This window comes from Patella vulgata, chromosome 5 (assembly GCF_932274485.2).
Source record: "Patella vulgata chromosome 5, xgPatVulg1.2, whole genome shotgun sequence".
Taxonomy (NCBI): domain Eukaryota; kingdom Metazoa; phylum Mollusca; class Gastropoda; family Patellidae; genus Patella; species Patella vulgata.
Window position 1 is genome coordinate 39,987,345 of NC_065883.2, and position 15,817 is coordinate 40,003,161.

The window sequence follows — 15,817 nt, forward strand, 5'->3', positions numbered from 1 at the left end:
TACTACTATTAAGCCCTGTAGGCCTATAAGGGCCTAAAGAGTAAGCCTATCGCAGCAAAGACTGACACTTACTTCGTACAAATATTCTCCCAAAACTCGATCTTTCGATGACTTGGTCAGGCTGCTGCTCAATTTTCCTTTCAGAATTCCATAGTTCTGCTCAACGCCCTCAATCAAAATGCCGAAAGCTGCAGAGTTCCAATTTTTTTTACGCTTTTTAGGCTCCATTTCGGCTTTTGGCAGACTGACAGACGACGTATGCTACTATGTTACGCGCTATGATGTAGCAAACAAAAACAAGTAAACAAAAGGCATGAAAATAGCATTTTATTCATAAATACACAGCTAAATCTTAGCGCATATATAAGGAATATATCATTTCGAGTTTAGGTTTCAAAAGGTAAGGATCAAATCAAACATTACAGCTTTAATGCCGACATTGTCAACATTTAGACTGTGGGAATGTTTACAAAGTTTGAATGAAGTGACACAAAATGACGTCCCGACCATTCGTGACGTATTTACGAAAAAAGATCTGAGAAAAAGTTAAGAAAAAAATTATGCCGGCCTTTGTGAAACTGGCGTAAATAATTTGTATCTTTTTCGTAAGTTTTTTCATAATGTATTTTTTTTTCTTAAAGTTACAAACTTTTGTGAAACTGCCCCCAGATGTTTACACTATTTGGGTACGAGGGGCAGCTATATTGTCTGTCAGTTTTGGTCCAATTTTTGCGAAATTCGAATTCAACCATCCTTAGGTTGCAACGGTGATATACTAAAATGTTTTTTTAAATCGGATAAAAATTATAACCTCTATAGGGTCCACAAGCTAAAAACGCGATTTTCCGTACAATTAGTGGCCATAATTCAGGAATTTACGGTCCGATATGTGCGAATATAGAAAGGAACCGAGATCTTTGGGTTATAAACTTACATTTCAAGTTTCATCAAAATTAGAAGACCAGAGGATACGCCCACATTTTGCAAGACATGGATAGAGAACAAGCTAAAAACAAACAGGATTTTTTGTACAATCAGGGGCAATAATCCAAAAGTTATGGTCTGAAATGCGCAAATAACAAAAGGGACTTAGATCTTTGGGATATAAAGAAGATATGTTTACTTTTAAGTTACATCAGAATGTGATAAAAATTGTGACCTATAGGGGGTCCACAACCTTTGTATTGCATACTTTTACACAATTTGCGTACAAAGAGCTGCCATTTTGTCAGGCAGTTTCATTTCGATTTTCCCGAAATTCAAATTCAACCTACATTATGGTTGAATGGTGAAATATTTAAACGTTTTTTAAAATCGGAAAAAAATTTGTGACCTCTAGAAAATCTGCAAGCTAAAAATGCGATTTTTCGAACAATCAGGAGAAATAATTCAGGAAGTTACAATCACATATACACGATTATCAAAAGGAACCAAGTTCTTAGCGTGTAATTGGGATATATTCACATGTTTTTTTAAATCAGATAAAAATTGTGACCTCTACATAGACGGCAAGCTAAAACATGATTTTTTGTACATTCAAGGGCCATAATTCAGGAAGTTACACTCCGATACGCGAATATTGAAAGGAACCAAAATCTTTGGGTTATTAACATGTTTTTCAACTCTCATCACAAAATCATGTCAAAATTGTGACCTCTAGAGGGTCAACAAGCTTGATATACCAGATGCTATACAATATTTGCGTATGAGGGGCGGCCATTTTGTCCGGCAGTTTTGGCCCGATTTTCACAAAATTCAAACTCAACCAAAACTAAACTGTAACAGTGATATATTTGAACGTTTTTTTAAAATCAGCTAAAAACGCGATTATTCTTACAATCAGGGGCCATAATTCAGGAAGTTACGGTCCGATATGGACACAGATCACTAAAGATTTCCCCATTGACTCCAATGTTAATTCTCGTATCTTAGACCGGCTCTAACTTTTTCCCAAATTTTCGTTGGGTAGAACGCTTTCTACCACAGATGGAGCAACATGTGGCAACCACTTGCCCAAAAGCACGTATGAGGTTCTTCATGAAAAACTTGAGATACACAAGCTAGTAGAGACAAGTAAACATGCAATTTCAGGCCCTACATTTCAACGTAACCAACCTCTCAACTCTTGTATCCTTCCGCATCAAAATTATGAATATTCACCAAAACCTGGCAGAAAATGTATTTTCAAACCCTTTTCCTCAATTCTACACCAAAAAGTCAACAAAAATCGCCATGCAAAAGGGGGAAAAAGGAAAAGGGAGAGGAAGACTAAAAATAGCTTTGGCCCTTGTTTCGTGGGTGACGGCGTAGGAATATTTGGTGATCTGTGTCCTATATAGGGGTGAAACTTCAGGTATCACCAAAAGACCTTTTTTATTTCCTTCCCATGTGTTCTGGCAACATGCCGGTGAAAGAAAATCAAAATCAAAGAATAACTGTAAAAATGATGGCCCTTTAAGTACACATGCTGCTTTATGTACACTGGTGCATCTCAGGTCAATAGGCCTTTTGTGCTAAAATTTAAAAATCTTTCTTATTAAAGGCAGTATCTGAGTTCTGTGAAAAAATGAGACAAGTTACAAAGAAACTACATAGAAAACACTCATAATTTGGAATTTTTTTCAAAAATATAATTTTTTACTGCCATGTGATGAAAAATGTACAAAATTTACATGTAGCATCTCTCAAAATACCAATAATTTTCCACTTTTTTAAATATCCGGACGGACAAGAAATATATTTTTAGAATCTGTGGACAATATGCAAACAGAAAAAATGCAAACCAGTTGCAATGATTGTAATATTAGAGATCTATACTGAAACATGTATGCCTACCCCCTGAACATGCCACTGATTGAATTAATCTAATCTATGATTGCAGAACTTACATTACCAAAGGAATCTGTCTAACAGCTATGTTTTACCATCCCTGGCTAACATATGCACATATAAACTAAAATAGGTGCAATAAATATGAATTATGGTTAAAAATAGGCCTTGATGAATGAAAAAAATGCCATATTTGGTCTATGATCACCCCTCTCTAACAGAAGGGTCACAGAATACACAATTTTCACAAATTTGGGAATATTTCAATGTTTCCAACATCTCAAACCTCAGAGGCATGTTACAAATTTGTATTGCAATCCTTGTGCTGAAGCAAGATGTCTGGAACTTTACATTAATTTCCTGAAAAAATGAAGTCAAAAAAGTAGTCATGACAGACTTGACAACATAAAAAGAGGCCTGAAAAGGAGAAAAATTAACATTTTATTGTTTTATAGGCAACATAAATGCAGCAAACACCACAAATGCTGGATTTTGATAAGAAAATATTGAACATTAAACTGACATTTACACATCTACACCAGTTTTATATCTGGGTCTGGTCTCATTGGCCTGAAATGCCTCAGGGTTCTACGTTTGACTCTGAACAAATAAGGGTTAGAAATCCTTGAAATGCACAAAAAAAATATTTTTGGGTGAAAAATAACATTCTTAGCTGTAATTCACCCACAAATTCCAATTAAGATCATTAACATGTCAACACAGGTGCATTTAAATCCCTCAAAACACATTAATAGAAAAGGGTGGGGTGGGGCATTTATTGCCTCTCTAAACAGAATGATGGAGTAAAAAATGTCTAGAAAGGCTGGGATATTGCTTCCTACATGAAGGAAATGCAAGAATTTAATGTTTCAAAGAAGGAAAAAATGCTTATTCTGGGTAAAATAGTGGCAAAATTGAGCCAACCCCTGTTTTGAACATTTTGTACAAACCCATCTGCTGTACATTATTAACTCAGTGTTACCAATTTTCAATTTTCTGTAGGAAAGCTGGAGCTATTTCTAAACCTGACAAACATGTAGATACCATCTAAGTTATATTAGCAAAGAAAATATGGGCATTTTTAGACATTTTGACTCATTTTAGTAGTCATGAAAATATTAATTTCTACATCCAAATGGGGGGAATCTCAAGATTTTTTGTGAATATTCCTGATTTTTAGACAAAATTTGGTGAAATTTCAATACTGTTCACTTTATCTGGGCTTTCTGAGACTGAATAAGCCAACATTGGGCATTAGAATATTTTACTTACTGTTAAAAATTTAATAAAAATTGAAAATTGAGAAATTTGCAGTAAAATCACAATTTTTCTTCAAAACTTTGATTTTTTTTTTTTTAATTAACTTTTTTTAGTTTTTCTGTAGCCAAACTATTTTATTCATATTTTCTGAGAATTTAATCTTCATATTTTCAAAACTAAGGCATATCAGTGACAGCCTTATCACACACAGACAGGACACAGATCACTAAAGATTTCCCCATTGACTCCAATGTTAATTCTCGTATCTTAGACCGGCTCTAACTTTTTCCCAAATTTTCATTGGGTAGAACGCTTTCTACCACAGATGGAGCAACATGTGGCAACCACTTGCCCAAAAGCACGTATGAGGTTCTTCATGAAAAACTTGAGATACACAAGCTGGAAGTAGAGACAAGTAAACATGCAATTTCAGGCCCTACATTTCAACGTAACCAACCTCTCAACTCTTGTATCCTTCCGCATCAAAATTATGAATATTCACCAAAACCTGGCAGAAAATGTATTTTCAAACCCTTTTCCTCAATTCTACACCAAAAAGTCAACAAAAATCGCCATGCAAAAGGGGGAAAAAGGAAAAGGGAGAGGAAGACTAAAATAGCTTTGGCCCTTGTTTCGTGGGTGACGGCGTAGGAATATTTGGTGATCTGTGTCCATATGCACGAATATCGAAAGGAACCGAGATCTTTGGGTTATACACTTATTTTTCAAGTTTCATCAAAATCAGAAGTAAGTTGTGACCTCTAGAGAGTCCACAACCCAGATATATCATATTTTTACGCTATTTGAGTATGAGGAACCGCCATTTTGTCCGTCAGTTTTGGTCCTATTTTTATACACTTATTTTTCAAGTTTCATCAAAATCAGAAGTAAGTTGTGACCTCTAGAGAGTCCACAACCTCGATATATCATATTTTTACGCTATTTGAGTATGAGGAGCCGCCATTTTGTCCGTCAGTTTTGGTCCTATTTTTACGAAATTCGAACTCCACCATCCTTAGGATGTAAGGGTGATATATTCAAACGTTTTTTTTAATCGGATAAAAATTATGACCTCTATAGGGTCCAAAAGCCAAAAACGTGATTTTTCGCACAATCAGGGGCCATAATTCAAGTTTCAACAAAATCGGATAAAAATTATGACCTCTATAGGGTCCACAAGCTAAAAACGTGATTTTTTGCGTACAAATAGGGGCCATAATCCATGAAGTTTCGATCCAATACATGCCAATATCGAAAGCAGCCGAGATCTTTTGGAGATAACCCTATATTTCAAGTTTCGTCAAAATCAGATAAGAATTGTGACCTGTAGTCTGTAGAGTGTCGACAAACAAATTGTGGACGGACAGACAGGGGCGATGACAATATACGTCCACATGAAAATGTGGGGGTATAAAAATGCGATTTTCGTACAATCAATTCAGGAAGTTACGATCCAATATGCGCAAATATCGAAAGGAAGTGAGATCTTTGGGTTATAAACTTACATTTCAAGTTTCAACAAAATCGGATAAAAATTGTGACCTCTATAGGGTCCACAACCTAAGAATGAGATTTTTCGTACAATCAAGGGCCATAATCCATGAATTTTCAGTCTGATACACGCCAATATCGAAAGCAGACGAGATCTTTTGAAGATAACCCTATATTTCAAGTTTCGTCAAAATCAGATAAGAAATGTGACCTGTAGAGTGTCAGGGGCGTATAAAAAAGCGATTTTTCGTACAATCAGGGGTCATAAGTCAGGAAGTTATGATCCGATATGCGCGAAAGAAATCGAGATCTGTGGGTTATAAACATGCATTTCAAGTTTCATCAAAATCAGATGCAAGTTGTGACCTCCGGAGGGTCGAGAACCCTGATACCCAATATTTTGACACTATTTGCGAACGAGGGGCGGCCATTTTGTCCATCAGTTTCGGTTCAATTTTTACAAAATTCGTCCTCAACAATTCTCAGGGTGTAACGGTGATATATTCACACGTTTTTTTGAATCAGATAAACATTGTGACCTCTATGGGGTCCACAAGCTAAAAACACGATTTTTCGTACAATTAGGGTGCATAATTCAGGAAGTTATGGTCCGATATGTACGAATATCTAAAAGAACGAGATCTGTGGGTTATAAACATACATTTTAAGTTTAGACCAAATCGGATGATAAATGTGACATCTAGAGGGACCTGAAGCTAAACACGCGATTTTTTGTACAATCAGGGGCCATAATCCATGAAGTTACAGTCTGATACATGTCAATATCGAAAGGAACCGAGATCTTAGGGTGATAAACCTATAATTCAAGTTTCATTGAAATCGGATAAAAATTGTGACCTGTAGAGTGTTCACAAACAATTGTGGACAGACAGATGTCTGGACAGGGGCGACAACAATATACATCCACATGAAAATGTGGGCGTATAAAAAACGGCAAGTTTTCCTAATAAGTAAACCGGTGCCGCATCGCAATTGTATAGGCATAGGTACATATGACTTACCGTCATACAGCCAAGGCTAGATGTAGAGTAACGGAATCTGCCGAGGTTTACCGAGTGCTATAACCACATGAGATCAGAAACAGACTTAGCAATGTCTTGTATTATTTCGGATATGTGTGTGTGTGAAATAGCTTTATTTAACGCTCGCTTCCACCGAAGTGATATCGCAGACGAGTTATCGGATACATATTGATTTTGGGGTGTTATGTACAATTAGGATGTGTGACATAAGTGACTAATTTCTACGTGCTGTCGGCCATCGTCAAGGAGATTAAAACATCCGAAACTGTGGAAATCATGGGTCAATCACGTAGCTTAAGTTTATAATCACTCTTATTGGAATGATGCATATCCCGACAAAAGAGAAGCAATGACTTCTGTTCAGGATTGGATTGATGAATTGTCCGATAAAAGATTAAAGCAGATTAACTAGTTAATCAAGGTGGTGTTTGGTGGTATAAGACGATAAATACGTTGATCATTCAATTACGTAATCAATCCAGCGTGTTATCAACGATAATCGGGTTGAGTGGAATGGAATGGCAGCAACAGGCATTTTAGCGAGAGTAAAGATCTAAGCCATATAATCTTGCCCAGTCCACGGCCTATTGGGTACACTAATGATACATTTTATACACTTAAAATCTTGAAAGAAATTAAATACCAGACGTGATCCCCGTGTTATTTCTTTATCAATATCTGGAGACAAAAATCCAAATATTCCTTCTTTATCAGTTCTACCTCTTTGACATAATCCACTAGCAAATAACTGTAATAAAAAAATAATTTTGATAATAAAGTACAGTCGAAAATTGTGTACCGGTATGTTTCATTTTTTTTTAAGATCCTTCCTTATCTTATATTCCGGTGACCAAACCAGTGGACCCATATTTGAAATAAATATTTTTCTTGATAGTTTCATATGGAATCAGACCCACTAAATCCATTTATCGCAACTAGATCACTGTTAGTCTGGAGGGTGGTGACAATAGGTACCAGGTATCATTCAGATTTGACAAAAAAAGGGAAGAAACTGAGCTTATCATCTAGAATCTAATACTTGTATCCAGTTAATAGATTGCCATCCAGAAAGAGTTAAATGCCGGGTATCATTCAGAATTGACGAACCATCTAGAATCTAATACATGTATCTAGTTAATAGTTTGCCGTCCAGAAAGTGTCAAATGCCACCAAGATTCCTCAATAAACATCCAGTTTGTGCTGCCATGTAGTTTAAGAAACACTGTTTAGTTTTGACATCGATCATCTAGTTTATGAAACTAAATGGTTATAAACTAGACGACCAATATCAAAACTAAACTAGAACTGTGATGCAGAAATGATGGGTTTCACCGGTGCCACATTACCCTTGAACTTAAGTCACTTCCGGTGTCACGTTATCTTTGAACTTTTGTAACTTCCAGTGTCAATGAAACCGTTAAACAGATTTCCACATAAGCATTGCACACATGTAATAAAATGGATGCAGAATCAACTAAATCCAGCAATATCAATTCCATTAAAACATTTTTTACCATGTGTTACATATGTAAATAACCACATTTTGCAAGAGATGGATAGAGAACAAGCTAAAAAGAAACAAGATTTTTTGTACAATCAGGGGTAATAATCCAGAAAGTTATGGTCTGAAATGCGCAAATATCAAAAGGGACTGAGATCTTTGGGATAAAAAAATATATATTAAGTTTCATCAGAATCGGATAGAAATTGTGAACTCTAGAGGGTCCACAACCTTCCTATTGCATACTTTTACACAATTTGTGTACAAAGAGCGGCCATTTTGTCGGGCAGTTTCATTTCGATTTTTCCGAAATGCAATTTTAACCTTCATTATGGTGGAATGGGGAAATATTGAAACGGTTTTTAAAATTGTGACCACTTTGGTCCGATTTTCATGAAATTCTAACTCAATCAAAATTACGGTGTAACAGTGATATATTTGAACATTTTTTTAAATCGGATAATAAATGTGACATCTAGAGGGACCTCAAGCTGAACATGTGATTTTTTGTACAATCAGGAGCCATAATTCGGGAAGTTACTATCCGATATGTGCAAATATCGAAAGGAACCAAGATATGTGGGTTATAAACTTACCTTTAAAGTTTCATCAAAATCAGAAGAAAATTGTGACCTCTAGAGGGTCCACAACATTGATATACCATGTTTTTACGCCATTTGAGAACGAGGGGCAGCCTCATTTTGTCTGTCAGTTTTGGTCCGATTTTCACGAAATTCAAACTCCATCATCCTTAGGGTGTAACGGTGATATACTAAAACCCTTTTTTAAAATTGGATAAAAATTATGACCTCTATAGGGTCCACAAGCTAAAAACGTGACTTTTCGTACAATCAGGGGCCATAATCCATGAAGTTACGGTCCGATACACGACAATATCGAAAGGAACCAAGATTTTAGGGAGATAAACCTATATTTCAAGTTTCGTTGAAATCCGATAAAAATTGTGACCTGTAGAATGCCCACAAACAAATTGTGTACGGACGTCCGGACAGACAGGGGCGACGGCATAATACATCCACATGAAAATGTGGGCATATAAAAATGATCCTTACAAAATTTGTTACTAACTTACTAAGTTAGCTGACTTTCTAATGGAAAATTAAAATGCGAAAAAAATGTTTTTTAAAAGTGTTCCTGACAAAATTGGTTATTTCTCGACAAGGGAAGGTGGTTAGAAGCAATTTTTGGACATCTATATGATCGTATTGATTCATTCTATATGTCCATTGGAGTCAAATATAATAATGTTAAACGAATAATAAATATAACTCAATTAAAAAAAAATGTTTTGAAGGCTAAAAATACAGGTTATGATGTCTATTTATAATGATTGTGTATTTTGAAAACATATTTTTTAAAAAATATATTTTTCTATGGAAGGGAGGTATTGTCACAATCAAATATCATATTTTTTCTTTTACATCCGAATTTATAAATATTTATGTTCACATCCTATTTGTCTGAGTTTGATCCCCCAAACTCAATTTTAATTGTCTAAGCTGTATCCCCCAAACTCATCTTGATTGTCAACTGCATCTGAGGCATGCAGCATGTGCACAATATGGCTATATAAGCAGATGTGGATGGCACATCAGAGTCAGTCAGTCAGTCAGTCAGTCAGTCTTTTAGTAAGGTTCGTTCAGGCCGAATCGGATCGATTATGTAGGAGGGGGCCAATTTAACCTTTCTTCTTTGAATACATAACTGTAGTGAATATCGGACCATGTTTAATTAAATCAGAGGTACATTGGAACTGGGCCACGTTTGATTACGCCCAGTAGGTGAAACTTTTATGTGTGTAGATTATTGTTGGGCAACGTTTGATATGGAGCGGCGTTGGGGCCAAGTTTAGCCGTAGCTGATATCGTGAACAGAACATTTGAGATGATCCCAGAATAGGATCCACAGACCTATAATTATCTCAACTGTGTTGTGGAGAACTGTGCGGTGTTTAAATGTTTTACGAATAACTTAAATCAGAATAGGTATTGCAGGCCTATGTTTAATGTTTTCGTTGGACGAATAATGTTTTTGTGAATTGATGGTTTGATTCCCACCGGAAGTGACCTATGGACATACTGAACTCTGAAAATTGATTGTTTTACTGATCTGATATAAATATATAAAGTATTAAATTATACTATTAATGCCATTTCGTTTTCTTTATGATTTTGAAGACGCAGCTGGGGGGGTTGTTTGCACGAGTGGCAATTGGTCAGGTGCCAAATCGTGACAGGTTCATTCTATTTGTTGATTGGAATCAAATATCATCATTTTTATAAAACGTTAAAAATCAGACTCAATTGAATAAAATATCTGTTTTGAAGGCTAAAAATAAAGTTTTGCCCAAATGACATCATTTCTGGTGACAGTGAAAATGTTAAAATGGTTTGACCTAGTCAACATTGGCATTACTCCATTAGGCATCAAGTGGTAATAAAAATTTGAATGATAATTGATTCTTTTACATACAGGCTAAATAACGTGAAAAGTGACACATGCAAAATTGCCTATTTCCCAGCAACTGCGCAATATTACAAATTAAATTTCACATACATTCTCTTCGTATGGATTATTGCTACGAGTTTATGAAAATTACGAAGAAATATTTGAAAATATGAAGACGCTGGATGGGTTGTAAATAGCTTCATATTACACCCTTTTTCACCTTTTAATTGAAATAGCCGAAAAATGAAATTGAAATTAAAAAAACTGAGCCCAATGTTTTGTGCGCCGTTAAAGGGCACACCCCTTTCAGTTATACAACATTTGAAAAAAATAATATTTGCTTTCAAAAAGTGGTACCGTCACTTCCGTTGCCGACAGGAAACTTTAATGGTAACAAAAATGATTGGTTGCCAGGCAACGAAACATACGCCCACAGCAGCTAAATCATCGGGCAGTCAGCAAGTGTTGTCACATATTTTTTACTTCTTTTGGTAATGAAACATTTATAATACACTAAAATCTGATTAAGAGTAACAACTCATGAAGTAATTATCAATCTGAAGTCAATCGGATGATAACTTTAGCCTCTAGAGCGTCACAAGATTTTTCAAAGTGATCAAGGGCCATTACTTTGGCAGTAATTATCGGAAATCGTTGAAAATCAATTGGATTCTTTGTCTCATGACCTCAAACACTGTGTATAAATTTAAAGTCAATCAGATATTAACTTTAGCCTCAAGAGCATCCACAAGATTTTTTGAAGTGATCAGGGGCAGTAATCATCAGAAATTGCTGAAAATCAATACGCTTCTTCGTCTTATGACAGTAAACACTGCGTATAAATTTAAAGTCAATTGGATATTAACTTTAGCCTCTAGAGCGTCCACAAGATTTTTTGAAGTGATCAAGGGCCATAACTCTGGAAGTGATTATTGAAAATCGCTGAAAATGAATAGACGTCTTCGTCTCGTGACCTTAAACACTGTGTATAATCTCAATCGGATAATAACTTTGGCCTCTAGAGTGTCCACAAGATTTTTTGAAGTGATCAAGGGCCGTAACTCTGGAAGTGATTATCGAAAATCGCTGAAAATGAATAGACGTCTTCGTCTCATGACCTTAAACACTGTGTATAAATTTAAAGTCAATCGGATATTAACTTTGGCCTCTAGAGTGTCCACAAGATTTTTTGAAATGATCAAGGGCCATAACTATGGAAGTGATTATCGAAAATCGATGAAAATAAATAGACTTCTTCGTCTCATGACCTTAAACACTGTGTATAAATTTAAAGTCAATCGGATATTAACTTTGACCTCCAGAGCATCCACAAATAAACACTTATATACAGTACCACATGGTACAAATGATGGATATGGATATGATGAAATTTGCAAAAAAATGTATCACAAAAGCTTATTTTTAGCACTTTTCAATAAGCTCTATATTTTAAGTATGTTGCATTCCGGTCATTTTTTTTTTACACCTATTGATGATATGTGCTTAGCACTTCAAAACCATCCGAAGAAATTCTGCTTGCGACCAGGAAAGAGAAAGTTACAGTGTATCTTTTTCTGTACTACACGGACAATGTGAATATGGTATCCTAAAAGAAGTCCCCCAAGAATTAGTAAGGACTGATTTTCTTTTTCAAATTAGTGCTGGGTTGGAAGTCGACCACCAGCTTTTTATCAGACAGGGTCAAAATTAGAAGGTTGCTATTGCACCATAGAATGCAATCTGTGCTTATTAAAAATGGTGATAAACAGGTGAAAACCAAAATTTTACTCAGAAAATGACTATTTCCAGTACAGTCCTTTATAGCGACATCAGGTTGTAACCACTTCAGCATGTCACTTCTTGCCCCTGATACATTCTTAGTTTCTCAAAGAGGAGACAAGTTAGAAAATTTCTAATGAGATCGTTCAAGTTGAATCAGTCAGATCTACTTATAATCCAAATTTCCAGAAAATCGTGCTAATATTAAAGAAATTATCAAATTTGTTCCAACTTCTGGGACTAAATTTTCGAAAATTGGAAATTACAGGTGACAATAAATTTTGTCAAGGTACTAAACTCAAAGAAAAAAGAATTAGTAAAATAGGTAAAAAAAAACCAAAGCTACAACTATGCATTGTTAATTGTTTGGTTCGTAAAATTCAGTGATTTCGGATTCCAAAAACGTTTTGAAAATATATTCCTTCCAAAGCCACCACCTATTCTTGGGGGGGAGGTAGGTCAAAGTTTCAGAAAGATCCCATGGTTATATTCTGAGATATAAGCGTTATGGGAAAAGAACAAAAAAAAAATAAAGAAAAAAAATAATAATTTTAACAACCAGCGGCTGCCAGGCAGGATACGCCCACATTTTGCAAGAGATGGATTCGAAAAACGTATTGAAAATATATTCATTCCAAAGCCACCACCCATTCTTGGGGGGAGGTAGGTTAAAGTTTCAGAAAGATCCCATGGTTATATTCTGAGATATAAGCGTTGTGGGAAAAGAACAAAATTTGCCTATTTCTCCGCAACTGAACAAGTTAGAAACCATTTTGTGATATCTATATGATCGTATGGGTTTATTATTTTAGTTGATTTGAATCAAATATCAAAATTTTAAACAAATAACAAATACGACTCATTTGAATACAGTTTTTGCTCAAATTACGTCATTTCCGGTGACATTGAAAATGTTAAATTGGTTTGACCTAGTTAAAATTGACATTACGCATCAAATGGTGCCTCTTTTATGAAAATCCAATAATAATTGACTCTTTTACAGGCACAATAGCGTAAAGAGTGACTAATGCAAAATTGACCATTTCTCGGCAACTGCGCATATTACAAATTAATTTTCACATACATTCTCTCCGTGTAGATTATTGCTACGAGTTTATCAAAATTACGAAGTAAAAATTTAAAATATGAAAACGCTGGATGGGTTGTAAATAGCTTAATTTTACACCTTTTTTCACCTTTTAATCGAAATAGCCCGAAAACGGAATCGAAATTAAAAAAACTGGGCCCAACATTTTGTGTGCCTTTAAAGGGCGCACCCTTTCAGTTATACCAGATTTGAAAAAAATAATATTTGCTTTCGAAAAGTGGTACCTAACTGTCAAAATTGTAGTTTTTGGTAAATTTACGCCGATAACTCTATCGGTAACAAAAAAAATGGCAATTGAGACAACGGAGCATATGAACTTTGTTTTATACAAATCGAACAATAAATAATTAATCTAGGACTGAAAAACTGAATTAGCCAATGACCGCCAAGGAAAATTACTGAGACAAAAAAAAATCAGATTTTTGCTCAAGTCAGATGACTCGTTAATTTTGTGTAAAACACGACTAAAAAATATTAATAAATAAAAAAGTTTTTTGTAAAAATTTAAATTTTCGAAATTTGGCGCCTAATATCTGCGAAGATTTGCCGAAAATCAAAAATCAAAAGTAGCGTAGCTATGTGCCCTGTACTCGGCTATGCCAAAATGTATCGAAAGTTAAAATCCAATGATTATTGTTAAAATTACTGCAATATTAAGAGCAACAACTCACGAAGTAATTATCAGAAAACTATTAGAATTTGTTTGGTTTTTATAAAGTTCTGCCCCATGCTAACGTTTTGTATGCAAAGCTTTTAATATCATGGATTTTACTGTTCAAGTCATAAAAATTCATTGAAAATCAATATACTTGTTCGTCTCAAGATCTTAAACTCTGTGTATCAATCTGAAGTCAATCGGATGATAACTTTAGCCTTTAGAGCGTCACAAGATTTTGCAAAGTGATCAAGGGCCATAACTTTGGCAGTAATTATCGGAAATCGTTGAAAATCAATAGGAATCTTCTTCTCATGAACTCAAACACTGTGTATAAATTCAAACTCAATCGGATATTAACTTTAGCCTCTAGAGCATCCACAAGATTTTTTGAAGTGATCAATGGCCATAACTCTGGCAGTAATTATCGGAAATCAATTAAAATCAATAGGCTTCTTCGTCTCATGACCTTAAACACTGTTTATAAATTGAAAGTCAATCGGATATTAACTTTGGCCTCTAGAGCGTCCACAAGATTTTTCAAAGTGATCAAGGGTCATAACTCTGGCAGCAAATATTGGAAATTGCTGAAAATCAATAGGCTTCTTCGTCTCATGACCTTAAACACTGTGTATAAATTTAAAGTCAATCGAATATTAACTTTGGCTTCTAGAGCATCCACAAGATTTTTGGAAGTGATCAAGGGCCATAACTCTGGGAGTAATTATTAGAAATCGCTGAAAATCAACAGGCTTCATCATCTTATGACCTTAAACACTGTGTATAAATTTAATGTCAATCGGATATTAACTTTAGCCTCTAGAGCATCCACAAGATTTTTTGAAGTGATCAAGGGCCATAACTCTGGCATTAATTATCGGAAATTGCTGAAAATCAATAGGTTTCTTCGTCTCATGACCTTAAACATTGTGTATAAATTTAAAGTCAATTGGATATTAATTTTGGCCTTTAGAGTATCCACAAGATTTTTTGAAGTTATCAAGGGCCATAACTCTGGCAGTAATTATCGGAAATTGCTGAAAATCAATAGGTTTCTTCGTCTCATGACCTTAAACATTGTGTATAAATTTAAAGTCAATTGGATATTAATTTTGGCCTTTAGAGCATCCACAAGATTTTTTGAAGTGATCAAGGGCCATAACTCTGGCAGTAATTATCGGAAATCGCTGAAAATCAATACGCTTCTTCGTTTCATGACCTTAAACACTGTGTATAAATTTAAAGTCAATCGGATATTAACTTTGGCCTTTAGAGCGTCTACAAGATTTTTTAAAGTGATCAAGGGCCATAACTCTGGCAGTAATTATCGGAAATTGTTGAAAATCAATAGGATTCTTCGTCTCAAGACCTTAAACACTGTGTATAAATTTAAAGTCAATCAGATATTAACTTTAGCCTCTAGAGCGTCCACAATGTTGCTTGTGGACGCCGGACAGACAGACCGACGGACCTATATTTCAAGTTTCGTCAAAATCAGATAAGAATTGTGACCTATAGAGTGTCCACAAACAATTGTAGAGGGACAGGGGCAACGACAATATAAATTGTGATCTCTATAGGGTCCACAAGCTAAAAGCATAATTTTTCGTAAAATCAGGGGCTATAATTCAGGAAGTTACGATCCAATATGTATGAATATCGAAAGGAACCAAGATCTTTGG

At 35.1% G+C, this 15,817-nt stretch overlaps 1 protein-coding gene across 3 annotated transcripts in view; it reads right to left on the reverse strand.

Annotated features, from left to right (window-relative positions):
• The window catches only part of LOC126820657 (G2/M phase-specific E3 ubiquitin-protein ligase), a 169,751-nt gene that overhangs the window by 140,857 nt on the left and 13,077 nt on the right, over positions 1-15,817 (reverse strand). For all 3 annotated transcript variants that reach the window (XM_050548765.1, XM_050548762.2, XM_050548763.2), the window contains exon 4: positions 7,267-7,371. In XM_050548765.1, the coding sequence (XP_050404722.1) occupies positions 7,267-7,371 (105 nt within the window). The remainder of the gene's footprint in view (positions 1-7,266; positions 7,372-15,817) is intronic.